Source organism: Leopardus geoffroyi, chromosome C1 (genome assembly GCF_018350155.1).
Source record: "Leopardus geoffroyi isolate Oge1 chromosome C1, O.geoffroyi_Oge1_pat1.0, whole genome shotgun sequence".
Classification (NCBI taxonomy): Eukaryota; Metazoa; Chordata; class Mammalia; order Carnivora; family Felidae; genus Leopardus; species Leopardus geoffroyi.
Genome location: NC_059328.1, coordinates 58318678 through 58330884, shown reverse-complemented (window position 1 = coordinate 58330884; position 12207 = coordinate 58318678). Strand labels below are relative to the sequence as shown.

General features: G+C 35.2%; 1 protein-coding gene across 3 annotated transcripts in view; it reads left to right on the top strand.

Annotated features, from left to right (window-relative positions):
- Nucleotides 1-12207, top strand: part of ANKRD13C (ankyrin repeat domain 13C) — a 121976-nt gene that overhangs the window by 15837 nt on the left and 93932 nt on the right. For all 3 annotated transcript variants that reach the window (XM_045477822.1, XM_045477820.1, XM_045477821.1), the window contains exon 2: nucleotides 7615-7656. In XM_045477822.1, coding sequence (XP_045333778.1) covers nucleotides 7615-7656 — 42 coding nt within the window. The remainder of the gene's footprint in view (nucleotides 1-7614; nucleotides 7657-12207) is intronic.

Sequence of the window (12207 nt, the reverse complement as noted above, 5' to 3'; positions counted from 1 at the left end):
ATGAGATCATATGACCTGAGCCTAAATCATGAGTCGGACGCTTAACTGACTGACACCCAGGTGCTGCCTGTCCATGATCTATTTTGAATTAATTTTTGTGTATGGTATGATTGATCTGTTGATATTTAGGAGTGTCTTTATGCAAGTACATACTGTTTTGGTTACTGTGGTTTTGTAGTAAGTTTTGAAATTTGTAAGCCTTCCAACTTTGATGTTCTTTCTCAAGATTGTTTTATATATTCTGGGTACTCTGAATTTTTATATGAACTTTAGGATCAGCTTGTCAGTTTCTTCAAAAAAGCCAGTTGGGATTTTGATGGAGATCGTTTTAAAATTATAGACCAATTTGGGGAGTATTGTCATTTTACCAGTATTTAAATCCATGACTTCAGGATGTCTTTCTGCTTATTTAGGTATTATTTAATTCCTTTCATCGATATTTTATAGTTTTAGGAATATGTCTTGCACTGTTATTTTTATCTTTGATTTCTATGTAACAACTCCTCTGTCTCTCAACTATCTGATACTCTTTGTTTTATCTAGAGTATTAGAATAGAGTGTCACAGGAAAATGCTTAGATATCAGCTTGTTCATTTAGCTTCAGAGTTTAGAAAGCATTTTTTACTTTGGTTCATTTTTTGAATGAGAGGAAAGTGGGGGAAGTCTGATTGTCTTTTCCCATACTAGATTTGAATAAATCTTCATTCCAGGATGGATGAGCAGGAAAAAAAAAGTCATTTGGTAGTCTTTGAAAAATACTCATTTAAAAGAAGTGTCATCAAAGTATCCTGAAGATACTGTTAAGTAAAGGCTTGACAGTATAGAAAATTAAATGAATGATGTAAAAAAAAATAATTTGAAAACAGACTGTAGAGGAAAAAGAAAAATTAATGAGGGATAAGTTATAAATACAGAGTTATACCTCTATAGATTTCACTTGATGAGTAATATGTATTTTCAGATAATAAAACAGAATAACTAGAACAGAGGCAATACTCGAAGCTATAAGTAAAGAAGAAAAACATTTTTTGATCTAAAATTGGTTCAGACTCCAAAGTTACAACTCATAGAAAATTAATGAATAGGGATTCTGTATATTTTGGTGATATTTTAAATTTTAATGAAGAGTTCTATACATATATAAGTAAAGAGCACAGATTGCTATTGAACAAATGAATATCAGTTTGGCCTCAGACCTCTGCAATATTAGATCATACTTGCTGTAACATCCTCTAACTGTAGAATTCTTTCTAGTCAGGTATTCATTTGTGAAAGCAAGAATAACATTCTAGAAAATAGATTAACCACCATGCTATCATTCCTGAAAAGTATTATTCAAAGAAATATCCCAAATCATAAGAGATGAAGTTACATGATTAACCCAAGAAAGGAGGAGTTGTGTCAGAAAAGCGTTGATAGTGAACATTGAAACCACTTAAATGTACCATAGATGAAATCTAATAATCATAGTAAATATGATTACAATCTTGACAGCAAATTTCCAAAAAAAAAAAAATCTTTTGCTTCAAAATTTAAGACATACATTCTATAAAGGGTAAGAAAAAGGTTTATAACTATTGATTAAATTAGTGAAATAAAAATGGAGATGAGAAATAAAAGCATTAATTTCTTCATTTTTTGTAAAAGGGAATCAAATGTATGGTTTATTTTTTGACTGTTAGATAAATGTTAAGTTTAAAAGTATTTTCTAAAAAGGTGTAAATTTTACTGCAAATAGAATTTAAAATCTGTCTATATTCTGTGTTACTGCAGAAAATAAATGCCATTTTATTTATTTATTTTTTAATGTGTTTTTATTTTTGAGAGAGAGAGACAGAGCGTGAGTGAGAGAGGGAGACACAGAATCTGAAGCAGCTCCAGGCTCTGAGACGTCAGCACAAGAGCCCAAATTGGGCTTGAACTCATAAACCACGATATCATGACCTGAGCCAAAGTCGAATGCTCAACTGACTGAGCCACCCAGGCGCCCCCCATTTTAAAAGCCCAGATAAAGACAGAATAAAAAGCAAAAGCACTTTTAAAAAATAGAAATTTCCCAAACTGTGATTATGGCAAATAAGGCTTTATATTCTTTTATTGTATTAGTAATGGTTTTTGCCATTGCAAGTGAAACTCACTGCAAACTAGATTAAGCCCAAAGGTATTTATTGATTCGTATAACTGAAAGTGATAGAGTAAGAGCTAATCTTGGGTTTGTATGTATCCGGATCTCCTGCAGTGTTGTGAGGACTTTTAAAAATTTTTTTTCTTTTTCTAATAATCTCTTAGCTTTGCTATTAGGTAAAGCTCCATTTTTTCCTTTTGCAGTTGGGCTTTATCTATTTCAGTTTTTTAGCCTCTGCTCTTGACATTTTGTGCCAGAGAATTATTTGTGGGATGAAATTGTCCAGTGCATTGTAAGGTATTTAGCAGTATCCTTGGCCTCTACTTTCTAGATGCCATTAGCACCCTCACTCCTCAATTTTGACAAGAAATGTGCCAGACATTGCCAACTGTTCCCTTGGCATAAAATTGTCCCTGATTTAGAACCAGTAACTGAGGTGGTAGAGAATATGAGAACCACCTTAAAACATTGTGGTTCCAGCAGCAAAAGACAGTCTTCCCAGCCAGTTCTAGCACCAAAATAAAAATGCAGAAAATAATTTTCTAGTACAGAAAGAAAGCAAGAAAGAAAGAAAGAAAGAAAGAAAGAAAAGTCAGTCAGTCCCAGGTGGGAATTGTGCCTTTCCCTGAAATAGTATTCTAGCTGGGTCTAAAAATAGTAGCTATGGCATCTACTAAAAGGAAGGGAAAAGACTTTTACAGACACATCTAAAGGAGATTGGAAAAAATGGAAAATTTATGGCTGAGTCAATGGCAAAGACTATGAATGGAAAGATTAGTTACTGATAAAATTGAACTTGAGATAAGAATGATTTAAAAGTACTAAGAATAATTATATTTTGATTGAAGTTATGATCATTAGTGCTCATAAAATTATCTCATTTTTATGCATTAATAGTACCAAAGAATAGAAGGCATAGTATTACAGATATGGAGAAAAGTTAAGAAATAAAATTGAAGTATCATTTCTGCCTTAGTAATGATGGACTAGATTAGGATTAGTCTTCCTTAGAAACAAATAAGAATCAAATATTTAACTTAAGGTTATTGGAAATCTAACAAGGTAGGAAGTAATTACTGGGCCAAGTTCTGGCAGAAGATGGAAATCCAAAGATTTAAGCCTCCCATTTTAGGTTATTTTGCCCCAGTAGCTTTTGTAAAGCCAAAAGAAGTAGTTAAGAGGCTGAGCAGCACTTTTGATGGCCTCACTGAGGTAAGAGGACAAGAGGTGGAGGCCAGTGCCTACTAAGTGTGAATATCTCTTTAGTACTCTGCTCTTTTAGCATGTAACTTGAAGAACTGCACCTTAGGAATAAGGGTGAACTGAAAGTAAATCAACTCTGATGGAGGCTGAAGCACAACTTTGTGTCATTATGAGGGCCAGAAAAAATGTTAGCCCCTGGATTAATGAAGTCTAGTAGTTCCGGCCACATGTGAAAAGCAAATGAAAGTATCTGGGTGGTTTGTTTCTTATGCTTCAAATTTTTATAGAGAGAGCTCATTAAATACTATATCCAGTATATTATTAGAGATGCCTGGGTGGCTCAGTTGGTTGAGCTTCAAACTCTTGATTTCAGCTCAGGTCATGATCCCAAGCTTGTGGGATCAATGCCTGCGTTGGGCTCCATGCTGAGTGTGGAGCCCTCTTAGGATGCTCGCTCTCTCTCTCTCTCTGTCTCTGTCTCTGTTTCTCTCTGCCCCTCTCTCCCACTCATGCTCCCTCTAAAATAAAAAAATAAAAAATTAAAATCATTTATAATTAAAGATGACCAACATTATAAGGAAACTGAACAACATGATGAAAACTGGGGTTCCGGGGGGGAGGAATTAAAAGAAGCCCATCAGAACTTCATTTATTGTAAGTATTATTAGAGGCTTTAAATAACAACATTTATTATGTTCTTGGGGGATAAGAGATCAGTTTGAATATTTTAGCAGAGAACTGGAAACTATAAAAATTGAAATCACATATTTGAGCCAGCGGCGCCTGGGTGGCTCGGTTGGGCGGCTGACTACAGCTCAGGTCATGATCTCGCGGTCTGTGAGTTCTAGCCCTGCATCAGGCTCTGTCCTGAGAACTCAGAGCCTGGAGCCTGCTTCCGATTCTGTGTCTCCCTCTCTTTCTGCCCGTTCCTGCTTGCTCTCTTTCTCTCTCTCTCAAACATAAACAATAAAAAAATTAAAAAAGAAAGAAAATGAGCTAAATAAAAATTCTCAAATGGAAAAATATAATAACTGGAATTTAAAACTATATAAATAGGCTTACTAACAGTTTTAGACCCTGAAAAAGAATTCGTGATGTTGGAAATAGGTTAGAAGAAAATATCTTTAATGAAAAATGGAAAGGGAAAGAAGTTTTTAAAAAAATAGAAAGGGTAAGGGGTGCCTGGGTGGCTCAGTCAGTTGAGCATCTGACTTCGGCTCAGGTCATGATCTCACAGTTTGTGGGTTTGAGTCTCCCGTCGGGCTCTGTACTGACAGCTCAGAGCCTGGAGCCCACTTCGGATTCTGTGTCTCCCCCTCTCTCTGCCCCTCCCCTGCTCATGCTCTGTCTCTCTCTGTCTCAAAAATAAATAGAAACATTAAAAAAAACTTTTTTTTTAAATAGAAAGGGTAAGAAGTTTTACATTAATTGAACCCCAAGAGAGAAGAGAGGAAATGGAACTAAAGCAATATTTGGAAAGATACTTGCTAAGAATTTTACAAAGTTTGTGAAAGACACAGATTCAGGTATTCAATGAGTCCAACCCAAGTAGAATAAACAAAGGAATCCACACTGGAGTGAAAAGGCTGATTAATTTGAAAAACAAAACAAAACATACACATAAGTGCAGCCAGAAATGTCACATTACTTTCAAAGGAGCAGTAGAAAGTTCTATGGCTGGCTTCTCAACAAAAAAGGAAACCATAAGACCACGTAGAATGTGAGGAAAAAATAGCATCCAATCAATAATTATATACTCAGTATAATATCCTTTTAAGATTGAAGTTGAATACACATTTACAAACAAAAACCTGAGGGAAATCACTTATCAAACTATCACTAAAGGTAATCCTGAAGGATATGTTTTGAGTAGAAGAAAAATTCTAATGGAAGGTTGGAGATGAAGGAAGGAATGAAGAGCAGCAAAAATGGTAAGTAAATCTAAATGAATATTGACTCAATAAGATAAAAATAAAACCTCATAGGACTAGATAATAGCATAAAAGAAAATTGCTAGCTCCCTAAAAGGTCTGGAATTTTTGGAGAACTGGTTTGTTTTTTTGGAAAATAGCCTATGCCAGTAACTTGGCAACTCATAAAGTTTACTTCTTAAATAGTGTTGTGAGCAAAACTTCTTATCTGGGGACATGCTTCAGTGTATGATTATTAACAATGTGGGGCACCTGGGTGGCTCAGTAGGTTGGGCATCCGACTTCAGCTCAGGTTGTGATCCCATGGTTGTTTGGTTCAAGCCCGACATTGGGCTCTGTTCTGACAGTGCAGACAGAGCCTGCTTGAGATTCTCTCTCCTTCTCTCTACCCCTACCTGACTCACTCTTTTTTGAAATAAATAAATAAACTTAAAAAAAAAAACGTGTATTATAGAGGTTTCCATATCTCAAGTAAAATTAGTTATGAGGTATGAAAACTGGGGAGTAGATTGCCTAGTTGCTAGTGGAAATTTTATTTTGGGAAAATATAATGTGAATTATGTCCCCAAATCTGTCTTTTTGTTGTTGTTGTTGTTCCTAATAGTGAAGACTAAGAAATTTACTGTAGTCCAGGTTTTTGTTTTGTAAAATTACTTACAGAGAAAATTTAAGTTTATTGAATTTATTAAACCTATAAATTTTGCGCAAAATACTATCTGGCTATCTTTACAGACAGTTCTTATTCCACTGTGCTTTTATTCAGCAAAAGATTGTGTATGTGTGTCTGTGTGTGTCTGTGTCTTAACCATCTGGACAGGTTTTGTCAAACTAAGAATGGGATAGATCATATACAAGGTTTTAAAATTTTTTTGGGGGGGGGAGCCTGAGTGGCTCACTTGGTTGAACATCCAACTTTTGATTTTGGCTCAGGTCATGATCTCCTGGTTTGTAGGATAGGGCCCCGCATTGGGCTCTGTGCTGGCAGCACGGAGCCTGCTTAGGGTTCCCTCTCACTCTCTCTCCTCTGCCTCTCCCCTGCTTGTGCGTGTGTGTGTTCTCTCTGTCTCTCAAAATGAATAAGAAAGATTTTTTCTTTTGGATAGAGAGAGAGCACATGTGTGCATGCGTGATGGTCAAGCAGGGGAGGGGCAGAGGGAGTAGGAGACAGAATCTCAGGCAGGTTCCACACCCAGTGTGGAGCCCATCCCTGGTGCTCCATCTCATTACTATGAGATCATGACCTGAGCCAAAATCAAGAGTCAGACACCTAACCTACTGAGCCACCCAGGTGCCTTAGATCATATATAAGGTTTTTAGAACAAGTAGTTAAATCTTGTTTTATGCTGTATATGATTTCTTGATAAGTGTGCAGCTCATTTTATAGGCAAAAACTGTTCATGTGATGCCTTCTGTAAAAATGCTAATACTGAATCTGAAAATTAGTATACACAAATTTATTTAGTAACTTTATTTGCAAATATTACTATAGGTTTTCTTTCTTTTATAATCAAGAGGTTTTTAGGCTACTAGTGTGGCTTAGGGTATCATTTTGAAATTAAATTAGTCATTGTATAACATCAACTAAAAGGATATATTCCAAACTTCATAGTGTAGCCTTTTGCTTATCTTACCAATTTCATTATTTACTATTCTCTTTACCCCCACTGGCCATAAACATTTTTTGTTGTTTTTGTTGTTTGCGAAGTATGAACTGTTCTTGCATTTGAATGTAATTTGGGGGAATTGTTTTTAATTTTTAAATTGTTTTTAACACAGTATAATAGTGAGTTGCTTTATTTGCCTATAAATTTTTAACCCATTCAAGACTTGTTTCAACATGGTCCCTCTTTAATAGTTAATTGTTTGCACAGACAAAATTAGGAGCTCTGTTCTTTATTCCATTATCATGCTATACTCTCTTTTATTCTAATAAATAATAGCAATTATTTATTTTCCTATCAGTCTCTAACAGAAGACTTCTCAACGACTTGAGGGATTGGGTATTTTTGATATCTGTCCCCAAAGATGAGTATATAGTAGGTATTTAAATTGTTTGCTGAATGAACAAAGAATGATATGATACAGAAATTAGCAGAAAGGAATCTGTGAAATCTCTTGGGAGAAGAAATCTCAAAAGCAAACTGGGTATCCTTTTTTTTTGGTGGGGGTTGGTTTAGAATGCATTGTGTTTAGAAATCATGGCATCCTCTGACTTTGAATTTGCCATGTAAACAGGGTCATTTTGCAGTCACATTTTACTTAAATCTGTCAGTGAAATTTCTGAAGGAGCTAAAACCACTTTTAAATAACAATTTTCTATGTTTTTACACTAATTTAATTTTTTTTTAATTTTAGGAAACACTCCTTTACACCTTGCTGTGATGTTAGGAAATAAAGGTTAGTAAATATTTCCTTTCTTATGTTTAACTTCATTCATGTATTTTCACATTTAGTTAAAGCTTTTTAAGATGAATTTTGTCTTTTGAGTTTTTCGAAATTAACCTGATTATTTTATTTGCTAATTGAGTTAAGAATCAATATATTAAAAATAATAACATTTTCTCATTTTCTGTAGTTCACCTCAAGAATTAGTGGAAATCCTGTACTAACTTTATGCTTTTTGAAACTGTGTGTTTTTTCTTATTTGGTTATTTTATCAAGGAAGTATTTATAATTTCCAAATATTAAGATATGTTAACTTTTATAATACTTTTAATATTCAGAGAGTTTTATAAGATTCTTTAATATGGACTGTTTTATATATCTAAATGCAGAAGTCTACACCTTTTGTATATTAGATGTTTGTAAAATCTTAATATTTACTTATTCTTTAAAACAAAAACTTCATAGATGATTTAAAAGATGTACTTTGAGAGAGAGTAAGACAGAGTGTGAGCAGGATAGGGGCAGAGAGAAAGGGGAGACACAGAATCGGAAACAGGCTCTGGGCTCTGAGCTGTCAGCACAGAGCCTGATGGGGGGGCTTGAACTCACGAACGGTGAGATTATGACCTGAGCTGAAGTCAGACGCTTAACCAACTGAGCCAGCCAGGCGCCCCTGAAATATTTACTTTTTAAGGTTATTCCTAGAAGTGATAAAATCTTTGTTATCTGGCTTCCCAATAATCCTGGAGAGTGAGGATTTCAGATAGCTGATTAGTAACATTTTGAGTGCTGGATTTTTAAATTTTAGATGTGTTTGATAAAAACCTTTTAAAAACATAATCTTAAATTTTTAAACAGGCTAATGAATTTTTGTTAACATTTTTTCTTTCTGATAACCTAGAAGTATAATTTTGGGACAACTATTATTGATACAAAGTATAATACAGTTAGTGTAAACATTTGATCTGAATGTATGCAGATCCCAGGGGTGTTATCAGTACTTGCTTTGTTGAAAAACAAAAATTTTTTGTCAGTTTGGTTTTTCAGTTTATATGCTTAAGCACATGATCTGTAGGATAATTTAATATTGACTTTAATTCTGTATAAATTGGTGACTCGTATTTTGTTTTCATTTTTAAATTTATTTTATGCTGTTTTTTTTTTACCTTCTTGCAAGAAATATGAGTAACTTCAAAGTTAAGAGAGATTTATTAAGAGGCTACATATTGTAGAAACTCAAGAAATGGGGACTACCTATGTCTCAGGAAGAGAAGTAACTGAGATCATTTGGGAAATCAGCCATTCTCCCCCCACTCTGTCTGTGTACCTACTTACCCACCATCTGTCTATCTCTTCTGGTGTGTCTGCTGTTCTTTATGTATATGTAAATTATAGATATAATATTTATAACACTAAGAGGAGACAAAGCAAATATGATAAAATGTTAACAACTATTGAACCTAGGTAGAGAGTATTTAAATGTTCATTGAGATCATCTGTTTTTCTGTATGTTTGAAATTTTTTATAGTATTGAAAGAGAAACAGAAATGGTATTGTTATGCTTTATCATAGGTTTACATTTTTGTTGTTGTTGACATTTATTCATTTTTGAGAGACAGAGCATGAGCGGGGAAGGGGCAGAGAGAGAGGGAGACACAGAATCGGAAGCAGGCTTAGGCTCTGAGCTGTCAGTACAGAGCCCGACATGGGGCTTGAACTCTCAAATTGCGAGATCATGACCAGAGCCAAAGTCGGACGCTCAACCGACTGAACCACCCAGGTGCCCCTATCATAGGTTTATATTAGCATGTCTAAATTATGTTTCACAGAACATTAGTTTTATGGCATACTAATAATATTTAGGGGAAAATAATATTTCCAGGTCAAATCGATTTGGAAAATAGTGGGTTTAATAACTATTAAGCAGTTTTCTTTATTATGGACTTTCTTAGAACTTTGATACGCTTATATGCACTGTGACCTTCTGAGTTGGGGCAAGTGTTGGATATAGAGTCATTATTCCCCAAAGTTATCTGATTTTTTTCCACATGTATCCTGAGAGATTAGAGTTCGGTGGAAGGTATTTTGGGGAAACATTTTGGTTAAGTGATTCAGGATCTGCACATGATGTCAATATTTGCTTTTTCTGAGTCCTTTTCATATAAGGTAGGTCCAACCATTAATAATACTGATCCATTTTACATTAAAACAATTTTTTTAATGTTTATTTATTTTTGAGAGAAAGAGAGACAGAGCATGAGTGGGGGAGGAATAGAGAGAGACAGAGACACAGAATCCAAAGCAGGCTCCAGGCTCTGAGCTGTCAGCACAGAGCCTGACGCAGAGCTTGAACTCATGAGCTGTGTGATCATGACCTGAGCCAAAGTCAGATGCTTAACTGCCTGAGCCACCCAGGCACCCCCCATTTACGTTTTTTTACTTGTATATTCTTTTTTGCTTTTTTCTTTATGACCTTTAAACATTTTTGAAATTTGATTACACAGGAGTGTTATTGAAATGTGTAGTGGAAGATAAAACATCTACCTTATTGGGGTGCCTGGGTGGCTCACTTGGTTAAGCATCTGACTTCAGCTCGGGTCATGATCTCATGGTTCATGACTTTGAGCCCCACATCAGGCTCTCTGCTGTCAGCACAGCACCCGCTTTGGATCCTCTGTCACCCACTCTCTCTGCCCTCCCCCACTCATTCTCTCTCTCTCTCTCTCTCTCTCTCTCTCTCTCTCTCTCAAAAATAAACATTAAAAAAATATATAAGGGTTCCTGGGTGGTTCAGTTGGTTAAGTCCAACTCTTGGTTTCGCTCAGGTCATGATCTCATGGTTTTGTGACTTCAAGTCCGGTGTCAGGCTCTGTACTGATGGTACAGAACCGGCTTGGGATTCTCTGCCTCCCTGTCGCTCTGCCCTGCCCTCTCCAACTCTCATTGTCTCTGTCCCTCTTAAGATAAATAAACTTAAAAAAAAAATATATATATATATTATATATACATATATATATACACACATGTATATACATATATATATATATATATATATATATAAATCTACCTTATTAATTCTGTAATTTAATTTTGCATGGTACCATTGTTCAGTCTATGCCACTCCATTTCATCTTCTTCTTTAGAGAGAAATGTACTGTACCTTTACTGATTCATTGTTGAAGGAGCACTTGCTGTTTGTATACTTATTTGTAAACACAGTAAAAATACCCAAACAATATTTGTTGATTGATTTAAAGAGAAGTACCCCAGGACTTTTGCACTTTTATTTACTTCTGTCATTCATCTTAACTTAATAACTGTTCCTTTCACCATTGAAATCTGATTTTTTTCTGTATTTCTGGGTCTATTGACTATGTTGGCCTTTGAGGCTGGGAAGTTGTTGAACTATAGATTTGAACTGAAATGGAAAGAACATCATACTTAAAGAAGGTTTCAGGAATCTTTAGAAGAAGAAATAGAAAAGAAATCTTTTCTTATCATTTTGGTTAGACATCATAAAAAGGTTCTTCAGATCAGTTGCTTCAACTTTTTTTTTTTTTTTTAATTTTTTTTTTTAACGTTTATTTATTTTTGAGACAGAGAGAGACAGAGCATGAACGGGGGAGGGTCAGAGAGAGAGGGAGACACAGAATCCGAAACAGGCTCCAGGCTCCGAGCAGTCAGCACAGAGCCCGACGCGGGGCTCGAACTCATAGACCGCGAGATCATGACCTGAGCCGAAGTCGGACGCTCAACCGACTGAGCCACCCAGGTGCCCCCAGTTGCTTCAACTTTTAATTCATTCTTTTGGATCTGCAGTTTTAAATTTTTTGTCTGAAATAACTGTAGGGTTATTATGATTTCTCACTCTCATAAGAGTGTGTCTGGATGTTCTCTTTTGTTTGCACTGTCCTATTTATCTTATTCTCTCTCTTTGTATTTTATTACCTTTATAAATCTTGCTTATTTATATGTGATTTCTGTTCCTCATAATTTCATTTTATCCATATTCCTTAAGGCCCAGCTTCTTTGTTGCATTTATATATTTTCTTTAAAAAATAATTTATTGTCATGTTGGCTAACATACAGTGTATATAGTGTAGTTTTGGCTTCAGGAGTAGATTTCTGTGATTCATCACTTACATACAACACCCAATGCTCATCCCAACAAATGCCCTCCTCAATACCCATTTCCCATCTTCCCTTCTCCCCCAAGCTCCCTCCCCCATCAACTATTAGTTCTCTGTCTTTAGAAGTATGTTATGGTTTGCCTCCCTCTCTGTAATTTGTTTTTCTTCCCTTCCCCTATGGTCTTCTGCTAAGTTTCTCAAATTCCACATATAAATGAAAACATACAATATCTGTATTTTTCTGACTGGTTTATTTCACTTAGCATAATACCATCCAGTTCCATCCACGTTGTTGCAAATGGCAAGGTTTCATTCTTTTACATTGCTGAGTACTATTCCATTGTATAAATATACCACATCTTCTTTACCCATTCATCAGTTTATGGACATTTGGTTCTTTCCATAATTTGGCTATTGTTGATGGCACTGCTAT